This window comes from Leuresthes tenuis, unplaced genomic scaffold, assembly GCF_036924035.1.
Source record: "Leuresthes tenuis unplaced genomic scaffold, fLeuTen1.0.hap1 SCAF_3, whole genome shotgun sequence".
In the NCBI taxonomy this organism is placed as follows: Eukaryota; Metazoa; Chordata; class Actinopteri; order Atheriniformes; family Atherinopsidae; genus Leuresthes; species Leuresthes tenuis.
The window spans coordinates 17,774,519-17,799,464 of NW_027325357.1; the positions used below are offsets into that span (position 1 = coordinate 17,774,519).

At 39.9% G+C, this 24,946-nt stretch overlaps 1 protein-coding gene across 2 annotated transcripts in view; it reads left to right on the plus strand.

Moving 5' to 3' along the window:
* The window catches only part of LOC140303466 (sodium-coupled neutral amino acid transporter 3-like), a 42,585-nt gene that overhangs the window by 1,513 nt on the left and 16,126 nt on the right, over positions 1-24,946 (plus strand). The window contains exons 2-8 of one of the 2 annotated variants that reach the window (XM_072382232.1): positions 15,362-15,595; positions 17,603-17,635; positions 17,826-17,919; positions 18,024-18,139; positions 23,205-23,278; positions 23,483-23,575; positions 23,764-23,845. In XM_072382232.1, coding sequence (XP_072238333.1) covers positions 15,459-15,595; positions 17,603-17,635; positions 17,826-17,919; positions 18,024-18,139; positions 23,205-23,278; positions 23,483-23,575; positions 23,764-23,845 — 629 coding nt within the window. In that variant the 5' untranslated portion in view covers positions 15,362-15,458. The remainder of the gene's footprint in view (positions 1-15,361; positions 15,596-17,602; positions 17,636-17,825; positions 17,920-18,023; positions 18,140-23,204; positions 23,279-23,482; positions 23,576-23,763; positions 23,846-24,946) is intronic. The other variant, XM_072382233.1, reaches the window with a different exon arrangement.

Consider the following 24,946-nt stretch of genomic DNA (forward strand, 5'->3'; position numbering starts at 1 on the left):
ACTTTTTGGGCCGCAGGTGAGACTGTGACTGCTGGACTTGACAGGCTGGGGCAGAATGAGAGCTTGTGTCTGACCTGCTTGGCCTTTGCTGTTACATCTGACTGGCTCCTCTCTCTCTGGCCCGCGTGGGGCCAATCTCTGCCCCCATCCCAGAATGAAATCACAGTGTTAACAGACTCATAAAGCATCCGCTGGCATTGCGTGTGTTGAGCTTTTGATCTGCTGAGCGATTAAAGCCGCCACTTGTCTTGTGTATAACATTTTTGCACATATAAGAATGTGATTATGATAATGCACATGCACGCTTGCTCAGTGCTGAACATTGGAATATAGATTTAAAAGATTGATTTAACTCACAACTACTGTAAAGATGATTGAAATGTTTGCAGGTTTTTTTCATCATAGCATATGCCAGTCTGCATATGTCTGTTCAACAGGAAAGTAGTATCTTTTGTTTGTGACTCCTTGTCCCCCCGCCTCTCTTCTTAATTATTAGAGTAGACATAAACACGGGGATTCGCTAAGTTCTTTTTTGTTTTGATCAAAGCTTTGTGTCCCCAAGAAATTCATTCTGATCCTGCCCTCAGACGTAGTTGTGGTTTACGTCTGAGGGAATGAAAAGAAAACATGAAGGGATTTCTCAGTCTTGGATTTCTGTGTAGTTGTGTGTTAGAAGAAAGAGGCGCCCTGCTGTGACTTTGTCAGTGGTATTAAACAATGAAAAAGCCTGAGCCACTGTCTGGTCAAGGGGGTTAAGAAAGAAAACAGAGTTCGTTTAACCCTTTCCACTGTATTTACAAATGGGTTTGTCTGGGTTTTTCTGTAGCGTTTACATTGTTAACTCATGCTCAGGTTCGTTTATGTTCCCGAAAAAAAAACTGAGAGACAGGAGATGCAGCATCTAGGTCATGTCTGACGATGATGAGTTCTAGTGCTTTTTGTCGGAACTTAAGCCGCGACACATTTAATCTTCAAAAAGTTTTTAACACTGGTGCTGTCACAATGATTAATGCAAGTTTTTATTACTTAACTGGCACCTTCCCAAAAGGGGAAGGCTTGGACAGTAATAACACATTTCTGAATTATCTCTGGGAACTTTAAACACGTTATAAAAAGGAATTTAACTTGCAAAAATTAATTAACATTAAAAATGTAGCCCCATGACAGCACTGACAAGTATACACTGACAAGTCATGATATTAGGACCCTCGTAAGTCTCCCTTTTACTGCCAGTACAGCTCTGACCAGTCAGGTTGTGTACAAAGAGCATCTGAAGGTGTCCTGGAGAGTCAATAGGTCTATCAAACCCTGGGTTGGTGTCTCTGGATTGTGCTTGTGTCCCATGGGCCCCATTCGGTTGGTATCTAGGAAGTCTAGAGGCCAGGTGAACACTTTGGACATTCTTTTGTGTTCTTTGAACCCTTCGCGAGCAGTTTTTGTGGGGCCTACTGCTGCCCTGCTGGTGGGAACTGCTACTGTAGAGGCAACCTAAACTTATGACAGCATGTGAAACAGCTACATTGGTTCACAGCACAATACAATGCAAGCGATTTTAATTCACAGACCTTTTAAACACTCTCAGCATATAAAGAGAGTAACGCGTAAATGCGATCTCTCCCTCAAGACTCATCCTGTAAAATGTTCTCAGCACTCACTGTACTTTTGTTCTTACTTCCCATAAGCAATTCTTTACTTTTTGGCTAAATGATATTTCTGTTGTCCCTAATGAGGCACCATGACAGCTGAAGATAGCAACCTGCAGGGTCTTCTTGTTCTTATGGGATGTCACAGTATGCCCCTTTCTAGTGTTCATGTGCACTGCTTGTCTCATTAAAAGAAGGCATCTACTATTTTCTACTATTCTCTCACCTATACTGGGTTTGGGTTAGGTGTTAAAAGTACATGGTTGGATTAGTTTTTCATGGTTAGGTCTATATGTTGCAAAATGCAGGGTTAAACAGTTACAAAAAAGCGACTTGGTAACGGCTTACACATTTTCATGCATCACAGTTCCCCTCTTGTCACATGAACTCGAACTGACAGAAAGCAACAACCTAGGGATACGTTCCCATCTCATAATTTACTGACACGGATTGAGGCAATATTACATTTTGGACAAGTAGATGTTATACATGTTGTCAAGTGAGACTGGACTTTTAGGGGAATGCTGTTGCTATGTCGAGGATGTGGATGACCTAAATGTTTAGGTAGATGGCAGGTGTCAAAGTAATATCTATATGAGCAGAACATTGCATTTTAACAATATTAGCTGTATACTCAATGTACCTGTCAGCGGTCTTAATGTTATGGTTGATAGGCTTGGAAGCCCTATTTTTAAAAAAAGCAACAACACTTCAGTATTTAAACAGGGTACAAGTGGTTGTCAGCAGTCTTGTTACACCACTTCTACATTTTCTAAGAGCAGGAAGGTTTATTAAAGGCTTGTGGTGTGGAGAACGCGTTGAGCAATGCAATTAATGATTTGCTGCTTGAATAAGGTCGAATCACTTAAATGTGAGTGTTGTATCGAGGAGCTGCCCAAGAATCAGAAGCAGATCAGTGAGCGTCAGGTCTGTTGTGCGAGCAGTTTCCTGGATAATTGAAATTTTGTTTCATGCCTTGAAATTTCTGCTTTGTATTACTCAGGTGTGAGTGCATATATTATTGATTGCTATTATGCACTGGTTCCCATATTTCAACCTTTAGGTTGAGAGGCTTTTCTAGAGGCAAGAACGTTGGTTCTAGGGGTGTGTAGAGCTGGATTAAATTACTGAGGACATGTCAGAAGGACTTAAGTCTAAACAAGTTACTCCTGAGCTTCAGTTGGAGCTTTATTTTCACTCATTATTCATCGCCAGCTATTGTTCTCTGCACAATTCTTCAGTCTAAAAGGGATTTGACTCTAAAGTCTTACATTGATCTGCTTACATTGGATGCCTGCTGTACTCAGGAGTTCTATGTCAGTAAATTTGGATTTGGACTGCCACGGTGCTGCAGCATGTGACAGAGTCAGGAGTACAATATCCACCGTGGTGGTCACACACTGAGTGGGTTGTACTTCTAGCTGAATGAATGCATTCGTCCCTACGATGCACTCTCTTCCCCCAGCTCCATCCCCATGTGACGAGGAGGAAGCAGGAGAGAGAAGGGTAACAGAAGCCAGCAGCAGAGTGTGGTACTTTGTTTTGGTCCACATGATTGAGGGGAGACAGAGCTGGCATTGAGGGGTGTTTTGATTAGGAAGGACTTTGTGGATGGAAGGCTGCTTTCTGTCCCATTGTTCAAATTCATATACAGCTTTTTTATGGATGCAGGTGTTATTGTTGTCCTCATTGCTTTTGGAGCCTTGATGCAACCACAGGTGACTAGAAGGGACCGAATGACAGATGCCGTCTCTTTTATGTATCTATTATTTATCACATATGTTGGCCAATATGGATCCTTATGTTATCATTTAAAGTTGCAATGTGTAACCATAAGAAAGCTCTATGATAAAAATCGTATTGTTAAAAACTAGCAACTGAGTATCAGTTCGTTTCTAATTGCTTTGCTTAATCAGTTTTGTTTTTAATACTTTGAAATGAAGCATTTATATGTATGGTGGCGCTGCTGTATGGGACAACATCCATAAAGGAGAAGAAGGAAGCACATGAATTAGTGGTATGTGTGATGTTTGGGTGTAAACAACCGCAATAAGGAAGATTATTCTTATTATGTCATGCTGGAACAAGCCAGTGAATCTATCTCGGCAAAGAAACAAAAACATGAAGAGGTGAAGCAAGTTTCGGACACCAAAAAAACAAAATAAACTTTTTTTTTCAGTGAGGAAATTGCTGTTAAAGGCCTTTGTACTGATGTCAAAGTTACTTGTTTTTCTCCCCGGCAGGTTATTTAGCCCACTGACATAGATGAAATGTGTTGCTCGATAGTGGGTAGATGACTTCTGAGATGGTCGCTCTCTCTGATGTGGCTGCTAAAGTTCAGGAATCGTTCCACACCATAACATTGACATATTTTTTTGGGGGGGGGGCTAATAACTACATGTTGTATTTGCAAGTTTCAGAAAATACTGTGTTCTGAGCAGTCAGTTTTTCTACAACAGAACCAAATGCTCTCCAAAGCTACAGTTTATAGGGAATGTGCTGCTGAATGAAATGCACATCTTTTCCTCTGCAGTGTTAAGTGACTTCGTTGTTCATGTAAATGTTTTGCACTGTTACAAAACTCAATGGAAGTTATTCTCTCCCACTGAAAATGCTGCTCCTGAACTGACAGAAAAAAAGTTTTGGTTTTGTTCCATTCTTTACTGTCTAACACATTTACGTAATGTCTGTCTAGTGACTAATTGGGCTCACCCTCAAACAAAGAGTGAGCAGCTGACTAAAGCTCCTCCAATCAGCTGATCCTTCAGAACAGAACTAGGCTCTTGGATCATGAGGACGTGAAACAGGAGCTGGAACGAAACCAAAACAAAATATTGCTGGATGCGCAGTCGCAACGTACAGTTAAAGAGAAATTATGTTTGTTTTTTTCTAAACTTGAAGGTATGTTAACGGTTCATGTAAAGATTAACAAACACAAACAATGAGCTGATTTTGATGTCAATGATTCGACATTAAAATTCTTTTGAGTTTTGCTGCAGATCTTGCGCAGATCTGTTGCAAATAAGTAATGCGTGAGTTTGAACACAATTTTCAAAGTGTATTCGCAGGCTGACATGTTCAGATCTGTTGGTGGAAGTAATATTAACACCATTCATCATTTAATTTACCTTGCGAGGTAAAAACTAATTCAACATGTTGGACTAGTGAAGCTGACGTGGTCCATAAAGCGACATCAAATTCAGATTTTATAACAGGGATTGTCTGTTGATCACTGAATAAGTACCCGAGCAGAACAACAGCTCTAAAAAAAAATCACCTGGAAATATGATGATAATGCAATTGGCATCACTAAGGACAACACAAGAAAAAGACACAAATGTTGAAGACTTTTTTTCAACCACAACTCCAGCCCCTTGAGGTCAAAGGTAACTTCGGGAACTTTTTTCTCATTTTGTTGCTGAAGACAATCAAATTTACAATGTGACTGAGAGTAAGAATTTCAAATTCAACAAGTGGGTGCCAGAGTTGTTTGTCTAATGAAAGAACAAAGTCAGATTCGAAATATCAACTGCACAAGTAAATACATTTTTTCTGTTTTGTTAAGTACCAAACAAAAATTGTAATTGCCCACGCTTTGGTTGGATATACAGCATCTATTTGAAGGTAGCAAGGTAACTAACCAATGTCACAAAATATGCTTGTTTTTTATTGAGAAAAGAAATTAATGTCTAGTGTTTGGAACGAGACTGAATTGAATTTTTCTGTTTGAAAAATGTATCATCCCTGAATCGTATCACACTCCGTAAATATTGGTATTGGTTCAACTTAGAAGGCAGAGATACACACCCATCATGTTTTTTTAAAAATGTGTTTGCAGATTAGATGTAGATTTTCATGGTTTCTGAGGTTTTTTCATTGGAGACAGGCGGCTATTTTTACCCATCATAGCTCACTGCAGATTCCTCTGACTTATAAATGACGAGATACTGAAGCGAAGAGAAGAGAGGAAATTGATTTATTTCTTGTTTTTTTTTCAGTAGGGAGAAGTGACGATTTATACGTTTATGTTTCAGATTCTTAAGCTATCGTTATGCATGGATTGGGCGATTGTTACAATACTGGTTATTCATTTGTTTTAAAATTGAAAGATTTAGAACACAGAGAGAAGAAGGAAGGCTGACAGTGAGCAGAATTCAAATACTTGGTTTTATGTAATACTGTTGTCGATGTTATGGTTGAGAATATTCATAGAACATGCAGAAATATATTTTGTGTATTGTGACTGTTAAAAAAAACCCAACAGAAATAGTTTTTTAGTAAGTCCATATTAGAGCAAATAGGGTGGCTCAAGGCTCCAAACACATACATAGAGTTAATAAAAAATTGAGAAATTGTTATATAAATCAGAATAGTTTGTTAGTTTATTATGAGGATTAGATATACACTGTCATTACTGGTGTTTGGGAAAAGAAATAAGGTAATAAATTGTTGAATATAGCATAAATGATAGTTTTACAAGCAAATAACAATTGCAAGTCACTGACATGACATCAGTGAACCACAGCCAAGTTTTTAAAAAATGTTTCCAGTTCACCTCCAAACAACAGCACCTGCTATCTGTCAGCTGCCTCGTGTCACAACCTTTTTGTCACATGTCTCAGTTCAGCGTTTAGACATGTTAAAATAGTCTTGTTGAGAGTGCAGACCGTGTTTGCTCTTACCAGACTGACAAGCTGTCTCTTTCTGAGAGTGAGAATTCTGGCGTACATTTCTGGTGCTGCAGCAGTCTCACAAGCCAAATCTGATTTAGCTTGGAGGACAGCATTACCATGCCAGCGTTATGTCATTGACCAGGCCAGCACTCATCACCCCATCATTATCACTGAGACAAAAGAAAAAAAATGAATAGAGGACGTTTGGCATGCCAAGGTCTAAATCAAAATAATTTAAATCGACATTTTGTGTTACAAGATACTGTTCAAGTAGGGAGTATCTTGTGGGAAAAACGTGCCCACATGGAAGCTTATTGACGTGTCAAACATTTGAAGTAACTCACAATCACCGTGATTATATCACGGCACTTTAAAAAAAACTTACTATCAATGTTATCGTAAATGATTGCCTTTTGGACCTCTTAGTTCTTATTCATTGGTTTTATTTCGGTCCACCTCTGATGTCCCGCCAAGAAGTGACTGGAATTTACTCTGCTTTTATCAACTAATTATAGCTAGCTGTATTTCTCACCAGCTGCAGTGTGTGTATGAGTGTGTGTGGTTTACACTAAGCATCAGATTTGCATGTCAGCCCAGAGCCACAATTTAACTCTCAACTTGGGCAAATGGAGATACCTTTTCATAGAAGACTCGAGCAAATAGGTGGGGAAGGTCTTCGTCAACACGGATTATGCAGATTACAGATTTGATAACACCTCTGCAATTTGAGAGGGCGAGATTTAAATGGATTTTTTTTTACACCTTTATTTTTATTCTCAGAAAAAAAGCACGAGTGTGCCAACATCAAGATTTCTTTAGGATCCGTAGTAAAATACGGAAACAAACAGAGAAAATCAGTGCATGAATACAAAGTAACATATTCGCAGTTATGTCACCCAATCGAATTTGATGAGTAATTTGTGTTTTATAAGACTTAAATTGTGCCACTGATACTTTAGTGAGACATTTGCAGTGTGCATTCTGCTCAGAACTGGTCACTTTTTTTTCTGCTGATGTCTTTATGGAGATATCAGCAGATAAAGGATGCTGTCAGTCTGAACATCTCCTCAACAAGACACTCCATACGTCTTCTTGCGGTAGGTTGTATTTGTATGTGCATGTGTAATAGAATCTTGTTTTCTTACATGAAGTAAAGAGTATGCAAGACTAATCTGTGGTGGAGGTTTGTCCATTTGTTTGTTTGTTAACAAGAGTATGCAAAAACAGCAAATTTTTCATGTTGACAAAGGAAGAAACCGATAACTTTTGGTGCAAATTGCTAAAGAAAGTATCAGGGAAATAATTCAAATCCCAAAACTTTGTTGGTCGGGATGTCATCTTTTCCATTGCTCATACATGTTATTTACTTGTAACACACAACGTTTAAATTCAGCCACTCATTTCACATGACGGTGTGTCGCATAAGCATGATGAAAAAATGAGGAGAGAGAACTATGATCATGAGAACACAGCAGTGAAACCGAGAAATAAAATGTTCCCTTTTGAAACAAACAAAAACAGTCACACCTCAGCACAACCCATCAGGTGTGTGCAGCATTGCCAGATTTCGATAGATGCAGCTGAAACACACATCATCTTCTCACTTCTCGAGGTGGTGATGTGTCCTTTATCTGTATTCATAGTCAATGCCTTAAACTCCTCCCTGTGACTGTTTACATTAAACCACTGCCGCTCCCGCCTGTTTTTAAGCTCAGTGAACACATTTCTGTGTGCTGCTCGAGGTTTACTCATGTGTGTCGGGTGGCAGTATTAGAGTTAAGCCAGAGTGACATAAACTGCTGTGTGATTCTATAAATAAATCTAGTTTTCAATAAGTGACAAGGCTGGTGTTCCCATGCAGGGAGTTCACGAGACACTAAAGATAATACATAGTGCTTAATGACCGGACAAACGTCATCCCTGAGGTGCTGCAGTCTTAGTCACTTCTAGTCTTAAGTAGATGACTCACAAATGTTTTGTCATCAGAAATTTTGAATAGAATACATGGAAAATATTTCTGGGTGGACTGTATATGTTAGGTTAAGGTTTTGCTTAAGCTTTGCCTTCGCCTAGCTAATGGTATGTAGTGTGTGAAATACAGTCAAGTAAAAGTTTCAGCTCTTAAAATCTGGTTCGAGCAATTTTAGTTAGGTAGTGCTGGTAAACCTGAGCCAAATATAATACGTAGCTCCCTTCTTTAGGGTTACATCAATCTCGATGTTTACGATGTTTACTATGATTGTCACTTCTAGTCTAATGAGATAAGATTTCCCCTTCTAAACAGCTGAGTTGGAGCTGAATGTTTCATGTGACAGGAAAAGTTAAGGGAACATATTAGGCCATCAACACTGGGGGCTATTCACAGTTATAGATTTCAGTTTTGTTTTTAATCGAAGGTGGTTATGAAGCTATGGAAAACAAATAATGAGTTTGGAAAAACTGAACAATTTATGAGCCGTTTTCACCAGCTTACTTCGAACACAAACGGTTTATAATCATTTCACAAGACCTGTGTAGAGGTTGTTTCTTTAATCTTGCATGATATTGAACATGTGATGATGTGATTAATGATAATTTGTGTGGGTGTGAAGCAAGGTTATCTTTTCATTTCCTTACAGGCACCATCACCATCTAGCCAGAGAAGTGTTGCATACAAAATTACAGACAGCAGATTATTGCGATCCTGCTTTAAACATCCAGAATAAACACGATTAATGACTCTGTTTAAAACACTTGCAGTGAGGTAACACCCTTCACTTTATAGTGAATATTTAAATGCCCTGCCATGCTGACATCGCATCCTCTATAGAATTATGGTCTGTGTGCATCTCACGGCAGCTTAAAGGAATCCCAGTGATGAGGAACATCTCACAGGCTGACATACAAATCCACCAGTTAGAAGCTAATCTGGTATTCTCCCTGCTGGCTAATCACAGGGGTTCTTCATGGCCTGCAGCAGAGAAGGATACAGAATGATTGAGATGGGAGGACGGCTCTGTAAGGACTCAGAGACAGGCTCTGGGGGCAAGCAGTGTCTAATGACAGACCTGAAGACAGCTAAAGGGTCATATTAGTCACATGTTCTGCTGTACACATTTATTTCCTGTTTTGGGTTAAATGCACAGCAGCAATACAGTAAATCTCTCAAAGCTGGTACTTGAGTCACGTAGAGACACACAGAGAGACTTTATCTGTGATGTTCAGAACACTTGTTTAGGCTTACAGGGGAGGTATTCTTTTCTCTTCTGCCCCACAAAGACAGAACGCAGTAACTACAGTAGCGGTGACATGAAGAGAAGGAGGTTTAAAATGTTCAGGCTGTACAGCAAAATAAAAAAAAAAAAACTAAACTTTCTAATGCTTTTATCTTTCTGTCTGTATTTTTAGGTCCATCACCCTTGAAATAATTGTCACATTGCTCACACAATTTCTTAATGCTCTCGTACACCATCATTTTGGGCCGTTTGCTGTCTTACTAAATGTAAATGAGGGGTTGATATGTTCAGTAGACACACTGCTGAGTATGACATGCTAGCATGGTGCGACTCTTGATAAGTTATAAAGTTTAAGTATGCCCCCTTTAATTCAAAACCATTTTTACACTGATCAAAAACCAACTAACACCTGCTAAACATCTGGCTTTTGAGTGCAGTGGGAAAGTGTTTGATTGACATTCAGTCCCAGTAGTGGCAGGTGTTTATCGGCTTCACCTCCTATCGTCATTGATGGAGACAAAACACCCAGGTATACACACCAGTTGGGATGCTGCGCTGAGGACTGCGGGTGTGGCAGAGCTTATTTACACAAACGTGTGTTTAACGACCACAACATCTCACATAGAGACTTTCAAAATTACAGTAGCAACTCTGGAACAAAAAGAAAGATTGATGGATTTTACTCACCTGCAATGCAGCTGGCAGCTCACCTGGTCTGACTGTGTGGGACTGACATCCACGATCTCGTGAAGAATTACAAACTAGTGTAATTATTTAACCAAAAGTGTGTGGTCCAACACAGCCTGCAGGACACACTATAGCCTCTTTCTCATATGCCTTCTCAGGCCGGAACTGATGCACCTTCATCGCGCGTTGCTTCATACGTGGAAGTACAGAAGCAGAACGGGAGATTGAAGCTAAAGCACTGCAGATGAGCCAGCAAGCGAGCTATTAACAGAAGTGAAGAGCTGATTCCGTAATGTCGGCTTGATGTGTGTAAATACACGGCGATGCTGGGCTGATCTGTTTTGGATGTGTGAAGGAACAGCGGTGACACATACAGACACATAATCTGGTTGCTGAAAGCACGCGAACCGAAACACAAACAATATCTGAATATTTACCAAGTTGTCATCATTGTCAAGCAGTACCTGGAAGAACCCGAGAGATCACCCAGCTACAGGTACATAGATAGTGTTTGCATATGTGTGACAAAAAAATGGACACTTTGGGTGCTCTTATTCTGTTTAATCTCATATGTAAAAACAATAAAGTTGTGGCCATTCATAAAACATTTCACAAGCTTCAGGAGCCTGATCAAATATTTTATTTCAAGAGATTCTTGATAAAGCTTGATGAGCACAGGCTTTTGTATTCCCAGCTAGACTAAACTACATGGTGTGGTGTCTTTTTCTTTTAAATCTACTTTTGATATCTCAGTCTCACATTTGTCTTACACACTTTTTGTGATGTTCACAGCTCTATTTTCTGCCTGCGGATGTTTAGTGTTTCATTCATTAAACAACAGCATGGCTTTTTCCCATAATTACACTGCATATGTCTGTGTTTGTGTGCGTGTGTGAGTGCGTGTCCTCATGTGTTTTTATGTGTCTGTTCACTCTGGTGTGAAGAACCAGGACGCAGGCAGATGGTTGCTCAGCACATTCAGTGAGTGTTTACTGCTTATTTCCGGCAGATGCTATGTTCAGTTGCACGCGTGAGAAGCACTCAAACACAGCTTTGTGTGTGGCACAATGTGCAGTTACTCTGAGGCTTTTCACTCCTCTGTAGCTATTTTTATGCAGGAATAGTGCATGAAGTGACCTGAGCAGGTTTTGATCCTTATTTCCTGCTTCAGCGAGACAGGCCTTAATCTGATCTCCTCTTTCATCCTGTTGTCAGAGGTCGCAAGCCTGAACGTTTACGATGAAATGTCCCCTCATGGACTTATTAGCTGCTCATCATTAAAAATATTGGCATGTGTAATCTCTTATGCTGCAGGAAATCTCTTTTCATTCATGGACAGAGAGGAAGGATGACGAGATTGCTTTAGATTCTGTCTCTCATATTTTTCAGTGCAATGAATATTGAAAAATGACTGTGATGCTTTTGATAACTAGAGAATTGCAAAGAATGTAGCAAGTGAATTTTTATTTCACACATATATATATATATATACAAAATACATAAACAATAAATAAACTGTCAGTGATTGTAACACACACTGCAGATTGAAAGTCTGTAAATTACACTTGAGACTCAATTAGGAAAGGTTTAAGACCACAAGCCTATTGAAATGTCATCAAGTCGAGGCAGAGGAGGCAGTATTTCAGAGTACTCGCTGTATTACATAAGCTGTATACCCCTCCTCCACACACAAACACAAAGCTGCACATTTAATTACAGTATCAAACTACATGAAAGAACAACAAGGACAAGTGCCAACAAGCACAGGAGTAAGTGAGGATGAATCAAGACGAACAATGTTATTTGGTTGGGGTGTCAGTTTAGGAATAACAATGAGAGAAGCTGGCTGGCTCTGGTTCCCTCCTTGTGGGATGACGTCTCTGCAGAGCTGCTTACGTCAGAGCCAAAGAACTGAGCCCCACACACTCCCTCTGCGCTGGCAAACGGATGTGATGTTTTGGATGAGGACTTGAATAAACATAGCCTCTGCTGTTGCTGTGAAAAGATTCATTTACTCCCACCAAGAGCATCACAATGTGGTATTAAGTCTTGCGTAGGATTTGTAAGTTTGGATACAAGTGGGGGGAGGAACTCATTTTCTAAAGATAATCTTTCTTTCTTTTTTCATCTGGTCCTTCTGTTGTTCAGATGTATTTTATACATATTATTTTCATATATTTTTTTTCTCTCATCTTTTTTTTAGCTAGGCTCTGTAAAACCATGCACATATTTCCAGTAGCAGTTGTAGTATCTGCTCTTGAGAAAAATGCAATTCTACTCTTGTATGTGGAACATAATGTTCCATTGGGCAAATCAGGCTGAAGAGGAAGACTAAATATCCTCCTATCAACCTGTTTATGCCCTGCATGATATGGAGAAAGATAACCACCAAATTAACAATGCGGAAAATTATTGGAAAACTCTGCCCTTGCTTTCTTGGACATGAACTGTTTTGAAATGAGGGAACGCAGTGTTTACTCTTGCAGGCAGCTTAACACATGTTTTTACATGACATAGTGTCTAGAGACTACACAGCGCTTCAGTTCATCCACACAACCCTACTTCACTTTCACACCACAATGGCAGCGGCAGATGTTGGCTTAAATATCTACTGTTTTTGTACTGATCCTTCTTTTCCCTTATTTTCTTGCCTTTAATTATTTGTGGCTTTTTTCTAACATCTTTCACTTGACAACTGTGTTCCAATACAGTCGTGAAATGGGCACAAAACAAAGATGCTTGTATTTGGGCAGATTAGCATGAACACCCTCCACAAATGAGTTTCGGCGGGTCGCTTTTCTGTTGACACCACATTTTTTAATTGGGCCGTACTCTTCACCTTTAACATGTCGCACATTTTGTGATTTGGTGCACTTTGGTGCCACGATGTTTTCCAAATTCTTACCAAGTAGGTTTTAATTGCTTAACTCTTGTAAATCTACCAACTTCTTTAAGACAGTTGATGTCCGTGATGTTTATGGTTTGAAGTAAATCTTAGAAAATGGATGTTCAATGAAACAATTCTTTATGAATTAATATTTCTTTCTGCAGCTAAACCTGTATCATACAATTCAAAGAATTTATTTCCGACAGTATCTCTGCTCCCTCTTGTTCACCATTCTATAAAAACATCCTATGAATAAGAAGTTCTGACCAAATGAGTAGATTTTCACTCAATTGTCATGTACTTCCCTTTCTGCTGCACATAATGAGTTTAGAGGACACAACTCAGGCCAATCATGTCTGCTGTTTCAAGCTTCACTGCTCAGGGCCATTGAGGAGGACCCCTTGTAGCTGGACAGCCCATCGTGTGTTGTCCTTCAAAGGCTACTCCAACCTCTTCGTGATTTGTAGACTCCCTGAGTGGCAGTACATTTCTGTGCGGTGATTTGTCCCACGAGGCTGGCCTTGCCGCTGCCATTGCTCTCGTCAGCAGCTCTGCTACAACTGCGCATGCATACAGGATACTGGCATTTGCTGAATTCAAGGTGGCGTCTTTTCAATTAGAGAGTGAAATACCTTTTCAGCCTCTCGAGTGGCCTGGCAAACCACAGCCAAGGGGGCCCGGGCAGTATAATGATGCCTGGCACAATAGTACCACTGTTCCCTAACCCGTTCCCAGGAAACCACACAACATATGCCATTGTGCACTGTGCTTTGCTGCCCAACCACGTCGCCTGGCTTTAGCCAGAGACACCGAGAGGCCTGACTATGCAGTGAAGCTTTCACTATTGTGGTTGGTAGGTTCAGAAGACTGCTAGGTGAGGACCAGGGGTTTTTCACCTCACGCTGTATTTGATGTGTTGAAATATTTTCTTCCACAAAAAGCTACCTTTAAAAAAGCAGACTGTGAAGCGGAAGAGGCCTGGGGGAACAAGGGCCGCTGCGTGGCTTGCCAGGAATGGTAGTACAGAAAACCCTGAGCATTGTGGCTATGTTGAACCCTTCTCAATAAAAGAGGAAACCAAGAGAAAAGTGACAAGCAGAGAAATGGAGGCACAAAGACAGCTAGAACTGGTTCGGAGCTGGTCCTGGCTGGTTCTTCTCTCTTTGTCTCAATGCTGGGTGTTCAACCATTTGTGTGTTCCTCCTTTATAGATCCCAACATGGTCACCATTATAGCTGCTGTTTATGCAGCAGAGCAAAGGAGATCATTCAGGGCTAGCCAGATAGGGGGGCTTTAGTCAACAGCATGTAGGAGATACATGTCACAGGGGCCCTTCTGGGCCCCACAAGCCAGCTGGTCAGCTAATACAACACAACAGGATACCCAGGAAATGGAGGCCTGCAGCAAAGCTGACTGTGTCATGGCAAACTAAAAGCTCTGTTTCCTCTGAAGGAGGACCTGTCAGTTAATGTGTCAATTATTCATTGGATTTGCCAAAACATCTTTTCAATGTCAACTCAGTATTTTGGTTTGGAGTTACTGTGTTTTTGTTGTGGGTTACAGGAGTAGATATAGCCTGATCTCACAGTCACTCTGTTTTATATATATATATATACATTAACACAACTTCTTTTTATATTTTGTTGTACTTATTTTTTAAAAACAGCATTAGAAAATATGATGTTATTTTAGTCATAGCATGTCACGCCAGTGGTCATTTAAGATCCTTGGCTGGTTGTCTCAATAATCTTGGAGATCTTTTTTTTTTTTATTGAATCAGCATTAATAGGAAGAGATTCCGAGTTCAATTATTGTAAAGAAATGTGAATAATCACCAGAGTACCTTATTTTTAGGACTTATTTCCCTTTGTCTGACACAGTTTCTTCATGGCGTTATTCAGCTTAATATCTTAAGCCTAAAGAGGCACCTATAATGTCTTCCTGTCTTATGAAAACCACAAATTTACAATTTGTCAACTTTTTGTTAGCTACGAGCTCTGTTGTCAGCTCATGTAATCCAGTGAATTTTTGAATGGTTTGTTGTTTTTAACTCCACATTTGTTCTAATTTTCTTTCATCGTAAAGTATCTTGTATCCATAAAGTACCCTTGTCCTCAGCTGTCTTTCATTTGACAAATGCTAATACTTATTCACAGATCTCCACATCTCAACTTTGAACATTTACTTATTCACACAGTGCATATTTTCCCCATGTGTCTCTAATCCTAATGGGTTTTTATTTTGTGTCTCCCACAGATCCCAAAAGGAAAAAAAAAAGCAAAACTTCACTTTCGCACATTCACACACTCTCCAGCACATTTCCACTGATAGATTATTATTAATCTGATCAGATATGAGTGAGGATAAACCTACTGAGACCGTGGAAACCTCCCAGGCGGAGGTGAATGCTATTCCTAATGGGAAAGGCCATGAGCCTGGGGAGGAGATCACAGCATCAGCCAAAACACCACCTGCAGAGGATTGTGAAAAGTGAGTACTACAGATTATTACAGTGTATGCTAATCTCACATATTCAGAGTAATCCTTTGTTTGTTTTCATAGGAAATATATTAGAAATGCTGCTATGAAAGTCTTTGCAAAAAGCTCAAGCACTGATTTTGAAGTGATATAAACTTCATACAAAAAGCAGAGAGATCATGAATTAAGGTAGTAGTTGAGAGACTGTGGAAACAGGCCCAGCTAAAGTGATATTTCACTTGCCTCTGCCTTTAAAGCAGTTGCAGTCTTCACTCCCACACTTGCCTAGATATTAAGCCACTTGGCAGGTTATTCAGAGTATCTTGAAGAACTCCTCACAGTTTTTAATTTAACCTCTGGCTGACTTAATGAGACTGGATGTCATCTGTTAAAGATATTGTCAAGATATTGTATTTGTTAAGGATTATAGATGCATGATATGCATAGATTTTGTGTTGATCAGATGCCTTCCAACTGGTTTTGTGTGATGGACAATAATTAAAACATTCGAAGTGCTTTTAACTTTGCACAGTGCTGAACTTTGCGTGTAAGCCGATAATCATTCTGATTTCACGGGAAAAAATCAAGATGCCTGTTTCTCCAGCAACCAAGAGAATCAATACACCTGAACTTCAATTCAGTCAGTTCTAATTATTCTTTGCCAAACAATACCTTAAGACATCTTATGGGTCTTTCTGCTGTAATGTCATGACTTTGTTTTATTTGAGAAAACCAGCAAATACTTTTGAGTAGGCACTTGGATATAATTGAAGAAAAAACAGAAACCCCTGGTAGGGTCACATTTTTTGTAAGATTTAAAGCATCATAATTGAAGTACAACCCACACAGCAAATTCTGGTGTAAGACTAAGCTTCCAAAGAGTAAAGATCTAGTCAATTTGGTTGTATATGTGTGACTGGCGATTAGAATCCAGCTCAGACTTGCTTGATGCTCCAAAAAATATTGTTTCATGTGACAATGACTATGCTAAACACCAATCTGACTGCTTTGTATTATCTGCTTTTATTGAACAAATCCATACAGTTTTATAATTCCACAGCAGCTAGCCTTATTTCTTGGAATAATCGAGGACCAGTTAGCGACACATAAACTCCAGAAACAGAGCTCTACATGCTTTTGAGTACCTACAAAATTAGATTTCGAACATAATTTCAGTACGTTTAACACGTTGTTCAGGAATGCTCCATGGACAAAGGAATTAAGAAAATAAATTAGGTAGGAAGGTACAAAATCATCTTACATACATCATGCATACATATGTACCTGCTGAGCAACAGTACAAACCACCACACTTGTGTGCAGCCCACAGATATCGGTCAAGAAATTAACATAAATTTGCCTCTACCTCAAGCCACAAACCAGCCAACGAGGCATCGATCTGAATCAGGTGTGTTGTGGTGGTCTGTTGCTCAGCAGTAAAAGGTTTCACTGTTTGAATGTTGGCTGTGGATATATTGTTTCCACGTTCTCCCGACCCCAACGGGGAGTTTCTCAGGATCCTCTCCCCTGTCCTAAACATGCACGTTTAGAATTGTGAATTTACAGTAGGTGTGACGAGTTTTTCCAATGGATACAATTGTGTACTAGAACAAAAATATACATTTCTATCACAAGGGGTGGTGAATACTTTTTTTATTGGTTCATTTAAGCACTGTTTAAAATCCAGTTCTTGTACCCTTTTAGGGTAGAGCTTTGGTAACAAAGCATTTGTATCTTTTTGGGCTCATTCCTGAAGCTTGATATCTCAGTGTGTAAAGCAAGTGCTGGATAAAGGAGTGATCTCAGTGCCCAATTATCATGTCAGATTGCCTAGCACTTTTTTTCTGTTAGCATTGTTGGTGTAATAGATGGTTTAATTAAAGCTTCTCTCTCCAGCATAGAGGTGATTATTTATAGATGTCCTTGTTCATGCTGTTATTATATTATGACTCTGGCTGCTGTTTTTCCACTTTGTGCTCTCGTTGGGTGATGGATGACCTCTCTCTACACTGCTTGTAGGGAAACGGTAGCCAATAGTGCCCAGAATGCTAGGTATGTATGACACAATGATGAGGAGAGAATGTGTTTCACATTCAATTTTTTGCCATCCACTGCGGTTTTGTCTTATGAGGAAATAAACAGATATATTTTAAATGAGCTTGTATTGGTAAGAAAAAAAAAGTAAGAGATGGACCTTGAGTGTTTTTTCTTCATGTGTGGTAAAACTGTTTTTAACTGTTAGTCCCCACAGAACTGAAAATACAGGATCCAACCTTCCAGAGAGCCAGGAATTCTTATCAGGCGTGGAGGAGAAGAAGACGACACGCTTTACTGATGTAAGTTTACACACACCTCAGTTACATCATATTTAAACACCACATTCTGAGGTGTTCACTGAAGACTTAACCTGTTTGCAATTTTCCTCTGTCTTTGGCTGCAGTTTGAAGGAAAAACCTCATTTGGGATGTCGGTCTTTAACCTGGGTAATGCAATTATGGGAAGTGGAATTCTGGGACTTGCATATGCCATGGCCAACACAGGAATTGTCCTGTTTCTGTAAGTCACTCATTGATATCTGATACAATGAACATATGAAACTCTGATTGCATTAGAAATCCGTTTGCTGCCCTTCAAGGCTTTTCCAGAGCAAGTCTGTGTCACTCATAAGCACCTAGTTGGACAGTGATTGTCTTGCATCAGCCCTGCAGCAGACCCTGTTTATGATGCAGAAACTAATGACACGGAGAATAATTACTCATGTTTATAGCAATCTGGAAATAATTCACCAAGTGCATTTCCAATTACAGAGGCAGAAAATAACTCCATCGTTCTTTGTGACTGATTCTGTGATTTCAACAAATCGGTGTGTGCATACAGTACGACTGTACTGTACATTTAAAAGTCTCCCCAGAAGACTTACATGTCAATTTAATGACTCCAGGTCTTTTAACCTTTCAGTAACAGAGAATTGTCATACCTTATCAGCAGCATTTATTCATTGTTAATTTGAGCCTTTTTTTATCTATTTGATGAAAAGATTAAAGACACAAAACATCACCTGCATTAACATTATTAACTCGACAAGTTGAAAATTGCCGGTTTGTAGTGCTCTGTGTATCATGTCCGAATCTCCTGCCTTCGAGGGCATGTCTAGACTGCTAGCTAAAACCCATGCATCCTCTTGGAATTGCAGCAAAAGGATATAGATGTGATTAATAGCAGCTGGATCCCAGAAGGACACACTGGAGCTTTGGGGTACGAAACCACAGCTTAAAAGCCAAGACAGTGACAGGATATTAGGTTACAAGTTTGCCCTCGTAGGTCTTAACTTGTTTGTTTGTTCATGAGGTTTGTAGCTGTATCGATTTTCCTGCACAGGTCTCAGAAATAATCAGTTGTTTCTCCAGAAGGAAATTTCTCTCCATGGCTCTGGCAGCACGAACAGTCATTCGTCTCCTTGTCTACGTGCTGTTTTGACACCTCTTCATGATGCGGCTAGACTTAAAGGTGGCAGATGATGAATCTTGTCGAGCTTTTCTAAGAGATTAGGGATCACTGTTTAAGTCTTACCTGCTTGCAAAATGTAGGCCATGCAGTTGGAAAAACTAAAAATACATCCATGCATAAAATTTCAATGTAAAGCTATTATGAAAGGTGAAGCTATGTTTTTGATTCGTCTGTGACATGACTCCTGTCTTGTTTGCAGCTATGTTGACAACCTATGGAACTTGCCTGTTGACAGGAGTGGCTGTTTGTGATTTAAGATTAAAGTAAGCAAGGGGGAAGATTTACCTTTTCTTTCCGGCAAACATGTCTGACGGATTTTCCCTCGTGGTAGAAAAATCTCCTTATTTTGATCTGAGTTGTGTGACTGAGGTTTTTCAAGCTGTTTGCCATCTGAACTCATTGAACCTTCTGCCTCTAAACAGTCAGTGTCTGTGACACTGTGCTAGACAGGAGCTGACATTAACACTGTGGTCAATCAGGAGGCGTCATGTATTCACATATAAATTGGTTGTACGTGATTGAGTGCAACAAATAGTGTGCACTTATCCATCCTGTTACAGATGAAAGACTGTGTCTTTGTATATGTATCTGATCTTGTATCAAGCAATAGAGTAGTAGCTTATCAACACAGGCAGGGTCAGTGACATATTTGGCAACGAAGTACTGGCAATTTTTCCTTGTTCCACATTGGACTCCAGGCTTGTCATCGTCCCCTTTCTTTTTTGCCACCATACTGAGTCATTCTGACCCCCAGGCATGCTCCTACCAGACATATGTTTGCTCAAACAAAGATAGGACAGTACATGTAACAGCGAAAGAAATAGCATAGATAAAAAAAGGTCAGTTTTTTGTAATATAGGTTTTTTTCAGGTTTTTTTTAAAAAAAGTTCAGTTTCTTTGAGCCTCTGGCTCTGATGCGGTTGCCCCAACTGATGGCTGCAAAGCAGACCACAGATTGATAGAAGATGTGCAACATCTTGGTGTAGACCCTAAAAGACCTTCTTTAGGAGGACAGTCTGTTATGTCCCTTCTTATAGACAGCCTCAGTGTTGCATTTCCAGTCTCTGTAGTCTGTATCCATCTCCCAGGTATCTGTAGTCGTCCACTTCTTCACCCTGAATGGGGACAGTCTTTGGCTTATCCCCGGTCCTCCTAAAATCCAATCTTTTTTGTTTTGTTTTGTTCTGTTCGTCTTCAAAGAAATTGGCCGCCCTGTTGGCCGCCCAACTTCCCAAAACGGGAAGTTGGATTTAAAAAAATAACAAAGAACAAAAAAAACAAAACAAAAACAAAACAAGACTGATGGGGAGAACCCAACAATGATGATCTGGGACTGAACAAAGGCAACGTGATCTCATGATACAGTTTGACATTGCTATTTTGGTCCATCCATCCATTTTCTATGGCTGTTTAATCCAGTCGCAGGAGGGCCGGAGCCTATTCCATTTGTCATTGGGATAGGCTGGGTACACCCCAGACAGGTCGCCACTCCTTCACAGGACCACACAGACAAATAAGACAAACAACCATGCATGCTCACATTGACTCCAAGGGTTAATTTAGAATAATCAATTAATCAACTAGTAGAAAACCCTCGCACACACCGGAAGAACACGGCCCCAGCCGCTATTCGAACCAGGGATTCGGGTGATTCAAAAAGTGATTCAGGATTCAAATCACTTCATGCTGGGAGGTGACGGTGCTAATCCCCCTGCAGCCCCTGCTGCATTGGTCCATAGCACTAAAAGTTTAATTTTCAACACTCTTAGTCTGTTCCCTGACTTAGGAAATGATCAGGGAGCTGATTTGAGACACGACTTCCTTCATCTCACATTTACGCTGCCTGACAAAACAAAACAGCCTAGGGATCTGTCTCACTCGCTAATCTCCCATCGACTTTTCCTAAGCTCTTTTCCTTGGCCACAGTGGACAACATCATTGCGTTAAGGACAGATGGTAAGAAAAATTCTCGAGGACTTAGGAAAGACAACTGCGCTGCAATGAGAATCCAACCACGCTTACACTGAGCTGTGATGTGGGTCAGCAGCACTGATGTTCAATAAACATTCGATCAAAAGTGCTTTTGATACTTTCCTTAATGCTGTCTTAACATTTCAAATATAGAGTATTGATTAGGTCATTTTTAATATGAAATGTAATTTTATTCTCAGGGTTTGTAAATAAAACGGGAGGGAAAAAGTAAAAAAAGTCAAAGACTGCTGTCACAGGCCGCTCACTCTCACCCTCCGGCCCACACAAATCACAGTAGGTACGACTGGATGAAAAAGATCCAGAGCGCCTTTAAAGTTGAGGAATGCGCGAATTGTGGAAGCACCGAAGCTCTTTTTACGTGGCATTTAGATACTTCCTTACATTTCTTGATCTTTTTTAAAAACTTTTTTTTTAACTTGGATTTGTGGATTAACTACTTTTACTAAAAAGCATTCCTAACCTCATGCACAACACTTCAAACGTTAATATAGCGGCAAACAACGTTTTTGCCATGGAATGGCAACCTTACTAGAAGATGTACTCTCTGCAAGCTTTGGCAGGCAGTCCAGACATGTCTATATGTGAGTCCTATGATGTCATGAACCGCAGATTATGAATTTTCAAACTTCTTTGCAAGTTTGCTCCGAGTAACCCAGTGTCTCCGGAAAGCTTTTTGGTATTGAATTGAAACTGAGTATTTATTTCTAGAAAAGTAGCTCAATTTTCATTTTCATGTTTATTTTCAGTTATATATTGGGTTTAAACAGGGTTGTATGCAGATAGAACAATTCAAATTTATGTTTGCTACTGCGTTGTTTCTGTTTCCATGTGGCCTGATCCTCATGTCGCTCATACTTTCATTTGTGGGTGCAGATCAACGGGTCAGTCGTCCGGGTCTAAATAAGAATGTAGTTGGGTGGAAATCTGTGAGCAGAGCTACAGTGACCCAAGTGTGTCAGTCGGTCTGACTGTCAGCAGTTCTGTCCTCCTACTGCCACTTGACAAACTCTTCACTCGTAGATGTGAGCCAGGCATTCTTTCACATACTTTGTAGGGAGGAAAAAAAGCCAAAGAGGCAAAAAAAAACAACAAAAAAAAAACTGTTACGTGGCCAAAAGTTGAAGCCGAGGTGAAAGACGGGCTTTTAAAAGGGGGAGCCAAATGGTGAGAGTGTGTGTGAGAGAGCAAAAGTTAATGTTGCTAATGGTAACAACAAAGGAGTAGTTGGAAAGGGACGGACTGGGTGAAAGTCATTAGATCAGTGATCCATTCACCAAACTCTCTCAGGCCCAGGATTTGCTGTGGGGGTGAAATTCTATACCAGTCTTCAAGACAAATCTCAGACATTTCTTTCAAAAAATGCAAAAATGAATTGAAATGAATGAAATCTGAACAAAAAAAAACAGAAAGGCCCCATATTCTTTGTCATTGCGGGGAGCGTATATTTGGCAAATCAAAATGAGTGAGGTTCCCGCATATAAGGATTTTTAAGAGAGCTACAGTTGGATAGGATTTTTGAGCCGATAAGAGACAGCGACCAGTTAGAGGAATCTGATTATCAAAGAAAAGATGGAGGCTAACTGCTGCAGCAGAACGCCTGAGGAGGAACTGCATGTAAAAGCTGAATTTAAGTAAGTGGAGAGATGATTGCAAGTTCCTCTAGAGGAAAAAAACTGAAAACTGTGTGAATGACTTGAATGACTGAAGTGGATAATTCCACAGCGGAGGAGTGGAGGAACAAAGAGGAAGATGATTACTGTTCGCAAAGGGACTTTTCCTCATCCGGTCACTCTCAGCATTGTATTGAAAGTTTTTTCTTTTCTCTTTTAGCGCTCTGTCTGGGGTGTTTGTGTGTTAGTTACTGTGACAGAGGGCAGTGGGGCTAACAGGGCAACCCCTGTGGCTCAGCTGGACTAACAATCTGGTGTGAGGTGGAGCCACAGGATTTTCCAATGCGATCTATATAACAAAAACATATGCCTGCCATGTCTGCAGCTGCATAAATAGCTCACAGGGTAATATGCAGTGTAAAAACTGAACCACAGTTTTCTATGTAGGAGTTAAATGTGGTCTTTGATGGCGAGGGCAGTAGTAATGTCTGTCTCTTTTATGTTTGTTTCAGGTCACTCCTTACAGTGGTAGCAGTCCTTTCATCATACTCCATCCATTTACTGTTAAAGTCATCTGGTATTGTAGGTATGTAAGCAGCTTGCTTGAATAACAAACATTTAAACTTTCCTTTAATGTCAGCTGATCACGATGTGGGAACCCCCTGTGCTCTCTGATCTGAACCACATCACCAGCAGTACTGATTTAAAGTCACCTCACAGCACAGGTGCCGGTTAGTGTGGACTCAGTTCATGAATAATATTCTTTTATCTTGTGGTGCTTGTGGCACAGGTATTCGTGCATATGAGCAGCTCGGCTACAGGGCTTTTGGCACCCCGGGGAAGATGGCAGCAGGTATTGCCATCACGCTGCAGAACATTGGAGGTGAGGTCACACATTATATGTTTTTTTTTTTTTAATTCCACTGGCTTTTCTGGGATAATGCTTCCAGTATTCTCTGATTTGCTTGAAATAGGCGACATGTTTTAATTTTATTGTATTTATTTTAGAACCATCTTTATTTATGCTACACTGTACATGTATCTATCTGTCTATATGTTTTTCCTCCGCAGCTATGTCCAGTTACCTTTACATAGTCAAGTATGAGTTTCCTCTGGTCATCCAGGCATTTCTGAAGGTGGACAACCCTGCAGGGTGAGTGGCTATAACGTAATACTCTGTGTCCGGGGCAAAATGACACAACACACATCTTTAATATGAGATCATTTAATAAGAGTTTTCCATATGTAAAACATATTCTATATGTTTTCCACTATCGTCACGGGTAAAATCTATCCATAAACCCACGTATATTTTTGATTCAGTGGTATTGAAACATCTTAGATGCCTTTTAACTTGCCGTGGCCTCTTAACTTCCTGTAAGTTATCATAAATAACTTCAGCTTGTAGTTTCTCTGTGTGAAAATGAGCTGGAAACCGATCATCGGATTGACCAACAATCCAAGAAAGTTTGCAAAATGACTCAAACTGTCATGTTCAACTAAGTTGGGATGGTCTGGGACAATCTGGGAACCACCAAGACAGATCTGCTACAAACTAAAAACTACTTGAAACACCAGCTTCATCATCTACTGTTAAGGGAGTTCCTGATCAAAGTTTGGACAAAAAAACTTTCTAGAGGAAAATTTTACACCCAGATGAATGGCTTTTTTGGCCATGAACACCAGAGCCGTGTGTGGAGGAGGAAATGTAAGGCATTCAGCTCCAACAACGTTGCCCGAGCTGGTAATTATGGTAGTGGTAGCATCATGCTCGGGGACTGTTTTGATGCCTTTGAAAATTTCAGGCTTCACAAAGTGGTTGTAAGAGACTTCTGATCCACTGAACACACATACATCATGAGGACATTTCTGCCTTTAGTTCAAAGAAAAATTCTCCCTTGCCTTTACTAATACTTGCGGTATAAGATAATTATGATGTTTTTAATCTAAATTTGCTAAAATGTCAAAGCTTATCATAACAATGTCATAATGGAACAGAATAGGTGTAACTTATGTTGATTAGGACACATTTACTGTTTTGCATGAAACTTTGCAGAAATGAAAAAACTTATACTGGTGAAAAGGTCAATGGCTCATTAAAAACATGCTAAGACCCCTTTTCCTCAAACTCTACATGCAGCTGCAAAAATATATTATCTCCATTTGGTCTGGCATCACATATGCAAACATTGCCTCCTTGAAATGAAAGAGCTATTGACTCATGGCACCAAAAAGTACATCATCCCATCACTCT